This window comes from Pelmatolapia mariae, linkage group LG6 (assembly GCF_036321145.2).
Source record: "Pelmatolapia mariae isolate MD_Pm_ZW linkage group LG6, Pm_UMD_F_2, whole genome shotgun sequence".
Classification (NCBI taxonomy): domain Eukaryota; kingdom Metazoa; phylum Chordata; class Actinopteri; order Cichliformes; family Cichlidae; genus Pelmatolapia; species Pelmatolapia mariae.
The window spans coordinates 28,902,854-28,914,713 of record NC_086232.1 but is presented as its reverse complement, the minus strand read 5'-3'; the positions used below and the strand labels follow the sequence as shown (position 1 = coordinate 28,914,713).

The 11,860-nt window shown below is 39.4% G+C and overlaps 1 protein-coding gene across 1 annotated transcript; it reads right to left on the bottom strand.

Moving 5' to 3' along the window:
• Positions 1-1,086: 1,086 nt before the first annotated feature.
• Positions 1,087-6,756, bottom strand: LOC134628637 (scaffold attachment factor B1-like). Its single transcript, XM_063475372.1, has 7 exons — positions 6,655-6,756; positions 5,767-5,889; positions 5,447-5,588; positions 5,210-5,318; positions 4,491-4,581; positions 4,031-4,216; positions 1,087-2,817 (listed from the first exon to the last, which is right to left on the bottom strand). Exons 1-7 carry the CDS (start codon positions 6,689-6,691, stop codon positions 2,690-2,692), a joined length of 816 nt encoding a protein of 271 aa, XP_063331442.1. The 5' UTR covers positions 6,692-6,756; the 3' UTR covers positions 1,087-2,689.
• Positions 6,757-11,860: the final 5,104 nt, after the last annotated feature.

The following is an 11,860-nucleotide window of genomic DNA, read 5'->3' as shown; positions in this document are numbered from 1 at the left end:
CCCAATCAGAAAGAAGTTAGAAATAGCAGGCGCGCGTGATTAAATTTTTAACCAATCAGAAACCGGGATTCGTATTACCTAAAATTAAAGCGCAACGGTGTAAAAAAAGAAATGTGGTGGGACCTGCGGGGATTGGTTTACCCCGCTATCCCTGCACTGTTTATAGGGACTGCAATGGAAAAAAAAAAGGATTCTTGCTTTAAATCGTATGAGACAACGCTGGAGCGAGTGAGTAATCGCTCGGTCTAAGGTGCAGTACCAGCAGATTAAAATAGCTTTAAAAAGAAAGAAACAAAAAACGCTATCTGCATCAAATCATTTACAAAATACTGAGTTTTTAAGTTAATTTTACATTTCTACTGAAAAACATGTCATATTTACGATATTTTTTTAGCCTCTTTAAAAATATATTTTTATTAATCCCCATATTTTAGCGCAGGTGTACAGACAAGTTACTGTCTTAGACAAGATAATTTCCGCATGGAATAAGTTTGTGTGTGTGTGTGTGTGTGTGTGTGTGTGTGTGTGTGTATGTGTGTGTGTGTGTGTGTGCATATGTTATTGCCTCCTGACAAGGTCTGCATTTGAGCTCCATTTTGATAAGCAAAACAAAGGAACTAATTCATTTCTGGAAAATGAGAAGAAATACAAAGAAACATGTTACCTAAAAGTGACCACCCTCATCACTATAGTAGTTATACAACAAATCTAGTCAACAGTCTGCAAATTTGTGTAACATTCCCTAGTAAACAAAACCTTGCATATAATGGGAAAGTAACTTGCTCCATGTGAGGTCACACAAAAAGATCCTTTTTTCAAGACCTAAGATGTTCCACCTCATGAGTTTAAATGTTTAGGAGATTAATGTATGATGATGATGAATCACTTTATAACAGCACTATGACATGTAGTACATTTGATTCTAAAAAATACTGTGCTTGAATAAGAGGGGATAAATGTAAACAATGTTGATTATAAACTGCCACACGAACACTCTTTACTATTTGTTTTATTTGCAGAATAGACATCATTGCCTTTTTTAGGTTAAAACAATTTGTTTATCTGCCTTATATTTTATACAACACATTGTGGGGACCCACTGTAAGGAAAAATAACATGTCAAGTTTGTTTTCTATATAATTTCACAGTAGTGCTATCATGTAAACTAAAGTAATCATAAAAAAAACAATGTGTACATCAGCAGAAAATGTTTTTTTAAAAGTGCTGCATCGTGAACATATATCTACCTTATACTGTACGGCTGACCGATCCCTACGAGGGATTAGCAACTTTAATGACTACTTACAAAAAGAGTGCTAACTTTTCATTAATTAATTCATTAATATTTTATTACAAAGTAATTTTATAAAGAACAAAAAAAAAACTTATTCTCACAATCTGAAGAATAAGGTGAAAGACTTCATGGCTTGTTTTAGTGTGAATTTTTGCATTAAAAAGTGCTTACCAGTCAAAATACAGCAATTTGTTCAGTAAAATATAGTTTTATTTCTATGTATGTTTTTTAAAATGCCTTCAGATAGAAAATATTTAATAAGGCATGTGTAAAGTAATTATCTGGGTAAATGCTACAGAGCTAAGAAACATTTAGGTCCATAACTCCAATTTCCTAAATATACAGGCTCTATTATGTATTTATTGTGTTTGCTTTTTTTTTTCATTCTAGCACTGCAAACAATTGTATATTCTCTGAAAAGAGCTTATAATGTTGTTGGTGTCATTCTAGGAAAAGGCTAGCTTTATTGACTTTATATAACAGAACATACACAATGATCCTGTCTGCCAGTTCTGGCTCAATGGATCACCACACCTAAGATGCCACACCACGCCTATTTATCCTTTCCATTACTTAATTTCAGCTACTGCAGTGCTATAAAAACCTAATTCAGACTGTCACGAGAAATAAAATTCACATAGTCTCTTAATATCTATAACAATTAACGTGGAGCAGTTTGTGCCGGCTGATTGTTATAGATGCTGTCATTACCTGTATGTCAGTTCTGCAGCTGCTTTTAGTCTCCAAACTTTGCACAGTTTTCAGTGCTTTATAGCTCATTTCTATTGAATGAAATTGTCTTTTTGTCCCATTAATTTAAAATCTCCTCTAAGTGATAAAATGTTTGTTTTTTTTACTTTGGAGAAAAAGAATCTATCTGAAATCTATGTGCAAATCTATGTGCAAAAATATTCAGAGCCTTTGCACACCTGGATTTCTGAACTTAATTCCAATAATTGTGGTGGATCTGGCTTTGTTTTCAGCAAATTAGAAGTCTCCAAAATGCATTTTAAATGCATAATTAAATTCGTATTTAAGTTCTTTATGGACCCTATTACATGATGCTACCAGCACTATGCTTTACTATGTCTGGGGAAACAGGCCAGGTGGTTTTATCAGTTTTGTCCTGTAAAAATAAATTATTGAGTGTACTTTGATAAGGAAAAGCCAATTTTACCAGTTTAAGACTATAAAACAAAAGAAAGTGCACATAAATAAGATGTCTCAACACTTTTTCAAGCAATTCCACACATTTGTCTAGGTAACAAGTATCTGGCACTCATAATCTTTTATTTCTAGTTTCACTGCATTCCTTCCTCTTTTTAGTGGATAACTTTGCCCTTCCCACTCCCAACCTCTGCAAATTTACTAAAAGAAATGCATCAAAATGCATTGTCAGCCTTTCAGCACCTTCTCTTTTAAAAGGTCCAAGATGACCTGCCTCTCTTGGCTTTCAAGCTCAAATCTCCGCTCCCTCTCTTTTCTCTCAGCTCCCAGACGTTCTCTCTCCAGAGCGATCTTACCTGAAAACGTGAAGTGAAAATGGATGTCAGCACAATGGCAGCGTGACAATCTTCATAAAATTCTTTTCAGATAAGTTTTAGAGGGTATTGTTTTCAGTTGAGTAGTATTCTTTTTATTAATATAGACAGTAGTATTTTTTTTTTGTTTTTGGCAGGGGGTCGACCACTCTACCTACTGAGGTAGAGTGGTCGACCCATGATCGGAAGGTCGAGGGTTCGAATCCACTGAATGGCTACCCTGAGGTACCCCTGAGCAAGGTACCGTCCCTACACACTGCTCCCCGGTGCGCCTGCTTAGTGGCTGCCCACTGCTTCACTGAGTGAATGGGTCAAATGCAGAGGAGTAATTTCCCCACGGGGATCAATAAAGTATACATTATTATTATTATTCATGCACGCTTGCATTTTAAATAACTTAAAAACCTAAGCATGATGCTTCAGTTCTGCTGAAGTTCAGAATGAGCATCAGTCTGGGAAAAAAGGTTGACTTAAGTGGCTTTGAATCTGGCATGGCAGATAGGGTGGTCTCTGTACTTCAGGAAATCCCCTTGGATTTTGCAACACAACCATCTCTAGGGTTTACAGAGAATGGCCCAAAATACAAAATATCCAGTGAAAGCAGTTTTCGGTGGAAGAAAATACGTCCCTGATGTAATTCAAGTAACATGTCAAGTAATTCAAATAACCACTCATTACAACCAAGGTATGCAGAAGAGCATCTCTGAATGCACAACACATCAAACCTTAAAGCAGATGGGCCACAGAAGCAGAAGACCACGCTGGATGCCACTCCTTTGGCTACAGAATCTGAGACTACAGTTTTGGTCACGAAACTCACGAAACTCAACAAAATTATAAAGAAGATTGGAAAAATGTTGCCTGATCAGTTAAGTGTTGATTTCTGTGATGGTAGAACCAGAATTTGGCGTAAAAAACATGGATCCATCCTGTTTTGTATCAGTGGCTCAGGATGGTGATGTTAATAGTGTGGGGGCATGTTGTCTTGGCACATGTTGCTCCCCTTAGTAACATCTAGTATCATTTAAATGTCACAGGCTACTTGTGTATTATTAGTGACATGTCTGTGAAGGTTCTCAGTCATCCAGGTCATCGTAGTCTAAGGAGCTTGGAAAGAAAAGCGTCTGGACTTCTTTAAGTCCATCCAAGAAGCTTCTTCAGTTTTGAAGAAGCTTGACTATGGCAAAAATCGTACTTCTCTGAATCTCCAGTTCCTCTCGGCGCAACGCGAGCTCTTCTTCTCGAAGCCGCTGCTCCGCCTCTGAGCGTTTCTCCAAGAAGCTGAGAATCTCAGAGTAGGTCTGGCAGCAGCACTGGCAGGGCCGCTTGGCTGTGGGCGCTGCTGACAGCTCTGTCATTTCCTCATGCTCTTCTTCTTGTTCTGTAATTATGTGAAAATTCAGGCTACTGTTCCTAAAGCTACCACAGCAGAAATAGAAAAAGTTGATTTTTTTTAAAAAGTTTTTTAAAGGGTTTTTACCTTGAATCACAATTTTAACTGAAAAATCATGGTGATTTAATGAACGATAACCACAATACTTTGTAAACTGTCTTTCCCAGCTGTTATGATACTAAGATTTAGACATTAAACAGCATCTGTGACACCAGTGTGGATGGTTACACATCCTTTGCCCCTGTGTTTTGAATCTGTTCACCTGTAGTGGTTGTTTGCGGGATTGTGATGTTGGGTTTGTCCTGTTCTGGTAGAGTTAGTTCTTCTGCGACTCGATTTCTCCGCTCTTCATCCTAAGAAATATAAGGGAGAGATCATTTCAACAACAAAGAATACATACATTTTATTCAATGTCTTTGCTTACTTTATGATTGTGAGTATGATCCTTTGGGGAAAAAATGCTGCAACAAATGACTTGAGCTTGATTGTGCTACATGTAGTGATTTTTAGCTGCTTCCTTATTTCCTGGATGTTTGATTTGAGAGATTTTTATGCCAGATGCCCTTCCTTTGTGACTTGTAATTCTGGGTATAAGCTAAACTATGAGCAGCAAAATAGGCAGATTGTTGCAGAGAATGTTAAAATGTTTTCTTTCCTAATATTCCCATTAATCTGGTGAGCCATATTTCCAAAAGATAAATCTATAACTGTATAGAAAAAAAGTGAAATACTGTAACTTAAGTGATTTATCTACCCCTTTAAAGCAACCCTCTGAGGTCTATGTTGTAAAAAAAAAATACATTTTCTTCCACAGAAGAAAGTGCCTTTCTCAAAAATACAGGGTTGCAGTAGGGTTGGGATTACGGTTATCACTTATGATGACTTAGACCTTATTAAAAAAGGCATTTTTTACACTAGCATTGTACTATACATACACATGCTCTTCTCTCTCTCTGCTGACACAATAATAATGCTACTCACCTGGTACTTTGTGCCATCATTGCTGACTATGAGTCCCTTCTCAGCTTCCAGCTCCAAAACTTCATGGAGCAGATCCTCCTTCTGGGCATACAATCTCTCTGTTCCAAACCTGAGTAAAGGAAAAGCACACACATGTGCTCATACTAAAACTTGCTAGTAAAGCCAGTACTGTACATCGTGCATACAGTGCAAAGATTTCTTTACTCTTGGCTTTGGAATTGTGTTGACTGAACCAACCTGCGTAGGCTGGGAAAGTCTTGTTTCTTGTAGTAGTCTAGCAGCAGCATGGTTCTCTCCCTACATCTCCTGGCATCCACCTCAAAGTTTTCATCTTGGAGGGCAGCAGTGATAATCTCGCCCACGCGTGCCCAAATCCGTCCTGAAATCAATCAGTTCACACATATCTTAATGTGTACAGGAGGTTTGTAATACTGACACGTTTAACAACTTGAAGAAAATAAATTAATACAACTTTTTTTTCCACCACACACATTTATCATGCAGGAAATGCAGCTGTCGGCATTCAAGCACAAGTCATTAAAAAAAAAAAGACAAACCTGGCTCTTTGGAGGCAAAGGGATTCTGTGCAATAACCTCTCGCAGAAGGATGATGTCATGACGTGCTGAAAACCGCACCTGCCGCTTTCGTGGGGTTGTGGAAGGGCAAGCGAGGGGAAAACCTTAAGATGGCAATAGAACAGAATAACTTTTCCAAAATAGTAGAAAAGAACATGCTGAAACACAGCAAGGTGTATTGGTGATCTGACATTCTTCATATACAGTGGGCTTAGTTAGGGTCCTCTTGACCTCTGACCTACTTGAAAATCAAACATAAATTTGACTCTGTGGCATTATAATTCTCTTAATTTGCACGACACCTATAAAATCTAGAGTAATCTTGAAAATCAAAGAAAAAAATGCACTTCCTGATGTAGACGTCCTGCGAAATATTAAACCGCATGTGTTTTGATTAAAATAGAATTAAAATCTATTTGTTTATTTGTTTGGATTATTTTCCTTAATTCACTTTTACCTGTTTAATTGTGCAATTGCATGTTACTGCTTGTTAATGGAAAAGACATAACAAACCACGATGGAGAATAAACTGGGCCTTTGTATTGGTGAAGAGAGGTTAAATGGCAAAGGCAGTGTGCCAGTTGCAGAACTGCGATTTGACAGATGACAGCAACTCTGTGACTACACTGTCTCACACTGTGTACAAGCTGACAGTAGCCTGCAGCTACGACAGATTAATCAGAGAAGCGAGACAACCTGTAAAGCACTGATAGCGCCACTGTGGCTACAGCAAATTTAATGCCGAACCAAATGCGTAAGAGGAGGAGGAGCATCTCTGCACTAATCGAGAGCAGCAGCAAATGCTGTTTAGGAGATGTTATTTAAGTGGCTGAAAGGCGCGTTAGACGTGGAGGTGGAATGAATCTCACCGTTGTTGATCGGCACTTCCACCACTACCCGTTCCATGTTTCTGTTTGGTGCATCCGGGAACCGCCTGACGTGCACGGTACACGTCCACTCACCAGTACCGGTTCCCTACTGACGTGTAACTCAACTTGGCAGAGAATCACAATGTGGTACCGCTCTTCTTCTTTAGTTGCACTTACTCTGTTTGACCACAAGATGAAGCCAGAGGACAGCAGGTCGAATGCTGAAGTACGCGTATAGATGACTTCTGCTACTGATTTATCAGAACGTAGTAACAGCATATGGCTCCAGAGAGTGCCAAGCACTCAAAATAGATGATATTTATCAGCCATGAGATATTGACAAGGGGTATTAATCATAGCCGGCCGAAGGTTGTATTGGCTGCCTCTATTATTAATAACAGACTAATTCTAATTCTTGCAAAAATGCTTGTGCAACTGTCTCACAATTTTTTTTTCCATTATAAAAAAAAAATTATAATAAAAATAGTTTAGGCAGCAATAATTCATGTCTGCTGAAGGCAAGGTCGTAATAACTCAAAATATGCTTGTAGTGCTATTAGTGACTGTCATTACAATGCATTGTCCATCAAACTGTTTGTACTGTATCAACAGTTACAAACTGTCAAATGAAGCTTATATAACATTTGTTACATGTAGTGAATCAAGTTTCAAGTCAATTTTATATATGGTCCAAAATCACAAATCAAATTTCAAGTTTGAGGTAAACTTGTTCCTTCCCTCTATACTGATTTGCTCCTGCGTCTCTATTTCTGCTTCTTTTATATCCTTATGTTATCCTTAACATTTTAGAGTAACTCCTAGTTTCCAAAGTCATTATTTAAATGTGACCCGAAGGAGGTATCCATTTCAATAGGAATGTTTAATGCAAATACAAAACAAAATCTTTCTATACATGTAACAATAGGACCCAAGACAATTAACAGATCTACTTTATTAAATACATGTAAAACTATCAAATTGTACGATCGTAGGTGGAAGACATGATAAGCGCTGCGGGGAATCTATTAAAAACTAACACCACGTGTCACACGTTAAAGGCACGGCAATCTACACCTCACCCCAACTGGGCAACGATATATAAAAGAAAATCCTCAATGCCCATCACCGCGGTACATACAAATTGTGCATATAGCAATTTACAGTTGATCACACAGTAGTGCATTACATACAGGAATAAACAGCTATATGTAATATACTCCACACACATTAGTAATGCTCTAACAAACTATAAATACATGACATTTTGTACAGTAATTTATTGTTAATTATAAAAACAGTATGCAAATACTGATGCCTTAGAGAGAAAAATAACCATCCATCTATCCATCCAGCCACTTCCTCCAGCTAATCCGGAGGGACACCGAGATGTTCCCAAGCAAGCCGAGAGATATAATTTCTCCTGCAAGTCCTGGGTCTGCCCCAGGGCCTCCTCCTGGAAGGAATACCTCACCTAGGAGGTGTCCAGTAGCCATTCTAGTCAGATGTCTTAACCACCTCAGCTGGCTCCTTTCATTGTGGAGGAGCAGCAGTTCATCCACTTTTCGACAAAACTAATTCTGCCACCTGTTTTTGTGACCTTACTATTTCAATCAATACATGTGAGGGTAAGAACACAGACTGACGGGTAAATTGACAGCTTTATTTTTATTCTCAGCTCTCTCTTTACCACAACAGATCGGTATTGCATCCACATCACTGCAAACGCCTCCCATGTCAACTTCACTCTCCCCTCACTTGTGAACAAGACACTGAGATACTTGAATTCCTCCACTTGGGGCAGTAACTCGTCCCTGACTCGGAGTGGGCACTCCACCTTTTTCTGACTGAGAACCATGGTCTCAGACTTGAAAGTGCTAATTCTCATTCCTGCTGCTTCACCGCTTCAGTGCGAGATGGAGGTCATCACCCAATGACGCCAACAGAACCACATCATCTGCAAAAAGCAAAGATGAGATCCTGAGGCCACCAAAGTGGAGACCCTCCAACAACTGGCTATGCCCAGGTATTCTATCCATAAAAACTATGAACAGAGTCAGTGACAGGGCAGCCCTGGTGGAGTCCAACACCCTCCAGAAATAAATCTAACTTACTGCCGGCAGTATGAACCAAGCTCTCACTAAAGTTAAACAGGGACTGATTGGCCCATAACAACTGGCCAGACACCCCCCACAGGATAACCAGAGGGACCAGGTTGAATGCCTTCTCCAAGTCGACAAAGCACATGTAGACTGGTTGGGCACCCTCAAATGTCCTCAAGAGCAGCGGTCCACAACCCCTGGGCCACGGACCGGTACCGGTCCGTGAGTCGTTTAGTACCGGGCTGCAAGAGTTGAGGCTTGGGTGTGAAATTTATGGTTTTCAGGGTTTTTGTTTTTATCGTTAACTTGGTTTACCTGGGTCTTTTCCCGTGTGTTATGAATAAATCTTCCTTTGTTTGGTACCGGTAATGGTTTTTTTTTCACTATATTTATCCGCAACACCTTAAAGGCCGGTCCGTGAAAATATTTTTGGACATAAACCAGGGACGGCTGCTCAAGAGGACAAAGAGCTGGTTGTTTCTCCTGGATCAAAGGTTGACTAACAGATATGCTCTCCTCTCCAGTACCCTGGGATAGACTTTCCCAGGGATGCTGAGGAGTGTGATCCGCCTATAGTTGGAGCACACCCTGCAGTCCTCCTTCTTAAACAGGGAACCACCGCTCCAGTCAGTTTTACAAACCAGTTGTTTTTAATATTTTTATGATGGACACAAAGACTCATGAAAAGCTCTGCATTGATCATTAATGAAAATGTTTTGTGGTGTTTATTTTGGTTGTTTTGTGCAGACTGCTCATGTATTGTGCATCTGTAATGTGGTTTCCAGTCTTTGTGTGACCAAGAAGAGGTTTAGACAGCAAGAGGCCACTATGACAGATTCTTGCAGCGATTAATCACATCAGGCCAGCGTTAACCTTCAATGTGGCTGTTAAAGTGTTGAATACATTCACATACAAGTAACCTTGCTGTAAAAAGACTAAAGTATATGCAAGGACAGGCAGTCATATTTTGCAAAGAAAGCTCTTTATGGAGATTACAGTAGGAACCCTAAAATAAAACTACTGTATAATAACAATGCTGTAAATGCTACATGCTGTAAAGCTTTAATTTTCTGTAAAATATTTTACAGTAAGAAACTATGGGGTTGTAAATAACACTATATATAAATATAAATATAGGCCATTTAACAAACATTGCAAATTCTTAGTATACCTAACATGCAAATAGAAAAAAACATGAATGAAAAACTAAGGAGTAAATATAGGTAAAGAAACTCCACTGCTTCAGTTAAGCTTTGTGGCCATATTTAGCATACCCTTTCCAAAAACCACAGGTAGACCTAAAGGTGCTCACACACTCATGCTCTGTCATTGCTACTTGTGTAAGCAAAACCACACTAGCATGGCATTGCTGCTGACATAATGTCAGGCAAGTAAACACGGACCCAGACCTGGCAACCCGCTGCATTGCAATCATTTGATTATTTGGTTGAGGGAGTGCTTTGCAACCACATTAGGAGGTGTGGGGGACGGAAACAGAGGGAGTGTGTAGGGAGGGCTTAGGGGAATGAGTCAGAGTTGCTTTTTATAAACGACAGGAAATCAGTTTCCCATATTAGTTAATTTTGGAGAGAGTTAATTAAACATGGCAGCCTTCCAAGTAAAGGCGCTAACACTGCAAATGCTGTCATTACCTCTGACTTATCGGCCCATTCCCTGACTGAAAGGAGATAACAGGTAATATGAACTGGAAACAATACATTAGTAGCTGGAAACAATACGCAATCTAACAGACACTGACTAACAGAGAAAAATGAATAATGTTATCACCAACTGCACATAACCTGTGTTTATACAGTACAAACCATCGCCATGGTTATGCACATAAAAGAATATGAAACAGTCAGGCTGTAGCAGCCTGTGTGCCAGCAGCTGGCATCCTTGGTGCTCAGATGTCAGTGGACTGTTAATTAGCCAGGACACACAGTGCTGGTCATGCTGGGATCAAAGAACTTTTCCAGTAAGTGTTTCAGGGAAAAGTGACCACCACAAGAACAACATGAGGAGTTTTTCCTTTTAGCACCAATCTGACAGCTTTCTAAAATGCCTCCTCGCAACTTTTCTTGCTCCATTTAATGACCATGCTTCTGCCTTTCACCCATTCTCCCTTTTCCCCATGGTATTATTGTGTATGTGTGCGTGTGTGTGTGAGAGTGTTTTGTTCAGTTTTAGCTATTTGTGTTTTTAAGCATTTTGTAACAAACAAGCCTCATAGAATGATGGAAAATATGCCTGGTGCTACCAGTAGAAATGAGACGGACACGTTCTACTTTTCTCATCTGGTGTGTAAGTAAGAAATAAATCTAAAACAGTATAAGTGGTATTTGTAATTGTATGCAGAGGTTTCTTTGTGTGTGCGTGTGTGTGTGTGTGTGTGTGTGTGTGAACAAGAGACAGAGAGAGAGAGGAAGAGAGAGAAATTGTGGTATCCATGGCAGCAAGTGGGTTTCATTTCCTATTTGCCCTTTTTATTCAGTGCTACTCATCTACGTCCTTGCAAAGTCACATGCATTACTGAACACTTCAGTCACTGTCAGGCTGCTTGACACTCTAATGTTCAAGGGCTGAATGTACACATTTAGATTCAGCAGGTGTTCTCTTTAAGGACAATTCAGCAGATGTTTTTCTGTCGTACGTCTTCTTACAATTACACCCAGTTATGAAAGAAGCCTTTCTAACCACTAGAACAACTGCTGCCATGGAGTGTCCTTGGCCCTGTCTCTCAACACTCTGTATTTCTTCTTTCCCCTTACATCTTGGCAGATGGCTGCCCTTCTCTGAACCTAGTTCTTCCAGATTTCTCTTCCTATTAAAAGAGAGTTCTTCTTTTCCACTGTTCCCAAGTGCTTGCTCATAGGGACCCGTCAGGTTGCTGGAGTTTTCACTGTATTGTCGGGCCTTTACCTTAAAATATTAAGCCACTTGAGGTTGTGAACTGGCGCTTAAAAGTTCAAATTGATTTGAACTGAGCAACCAATTGGTTTCTGTCACCTCTGCTTAGGCATCAAATTCAGTTCGGAAAACTTAAAATCCAATGCTAGCCATCTTTTGTTCCTCTGAATCCAGCAAAGTTTGTTATCTAGCACGCC

What these genes read in the sequence shown, in the direction of transcription:
- LOC134628637 (XM_063475372.1), bottom strand. Translation starts at nt 6,691, where the DNA reads ATGGAACGGGTAGTGGTGGAAGTGCCGATCAACAACG. An exon ending in CTTTGCCTCCAAAGAGCCAG is followed by an intron (nt 5,589 to 5,766) that starts GTTTGTCTTTTT and finishes GATTGATTTCAG; the next exon opens with GACGGATTTGGGCACGCGTG. An exon ending in GGAACTGGAGATTCAGAGAA is followed by an intron (nt 2,818 to 4,030) that starts GTACGATTTTTG and finishes TCACGTTTTCAG; the next exon opens with GTAAGATCGCTCTGGAGAGA.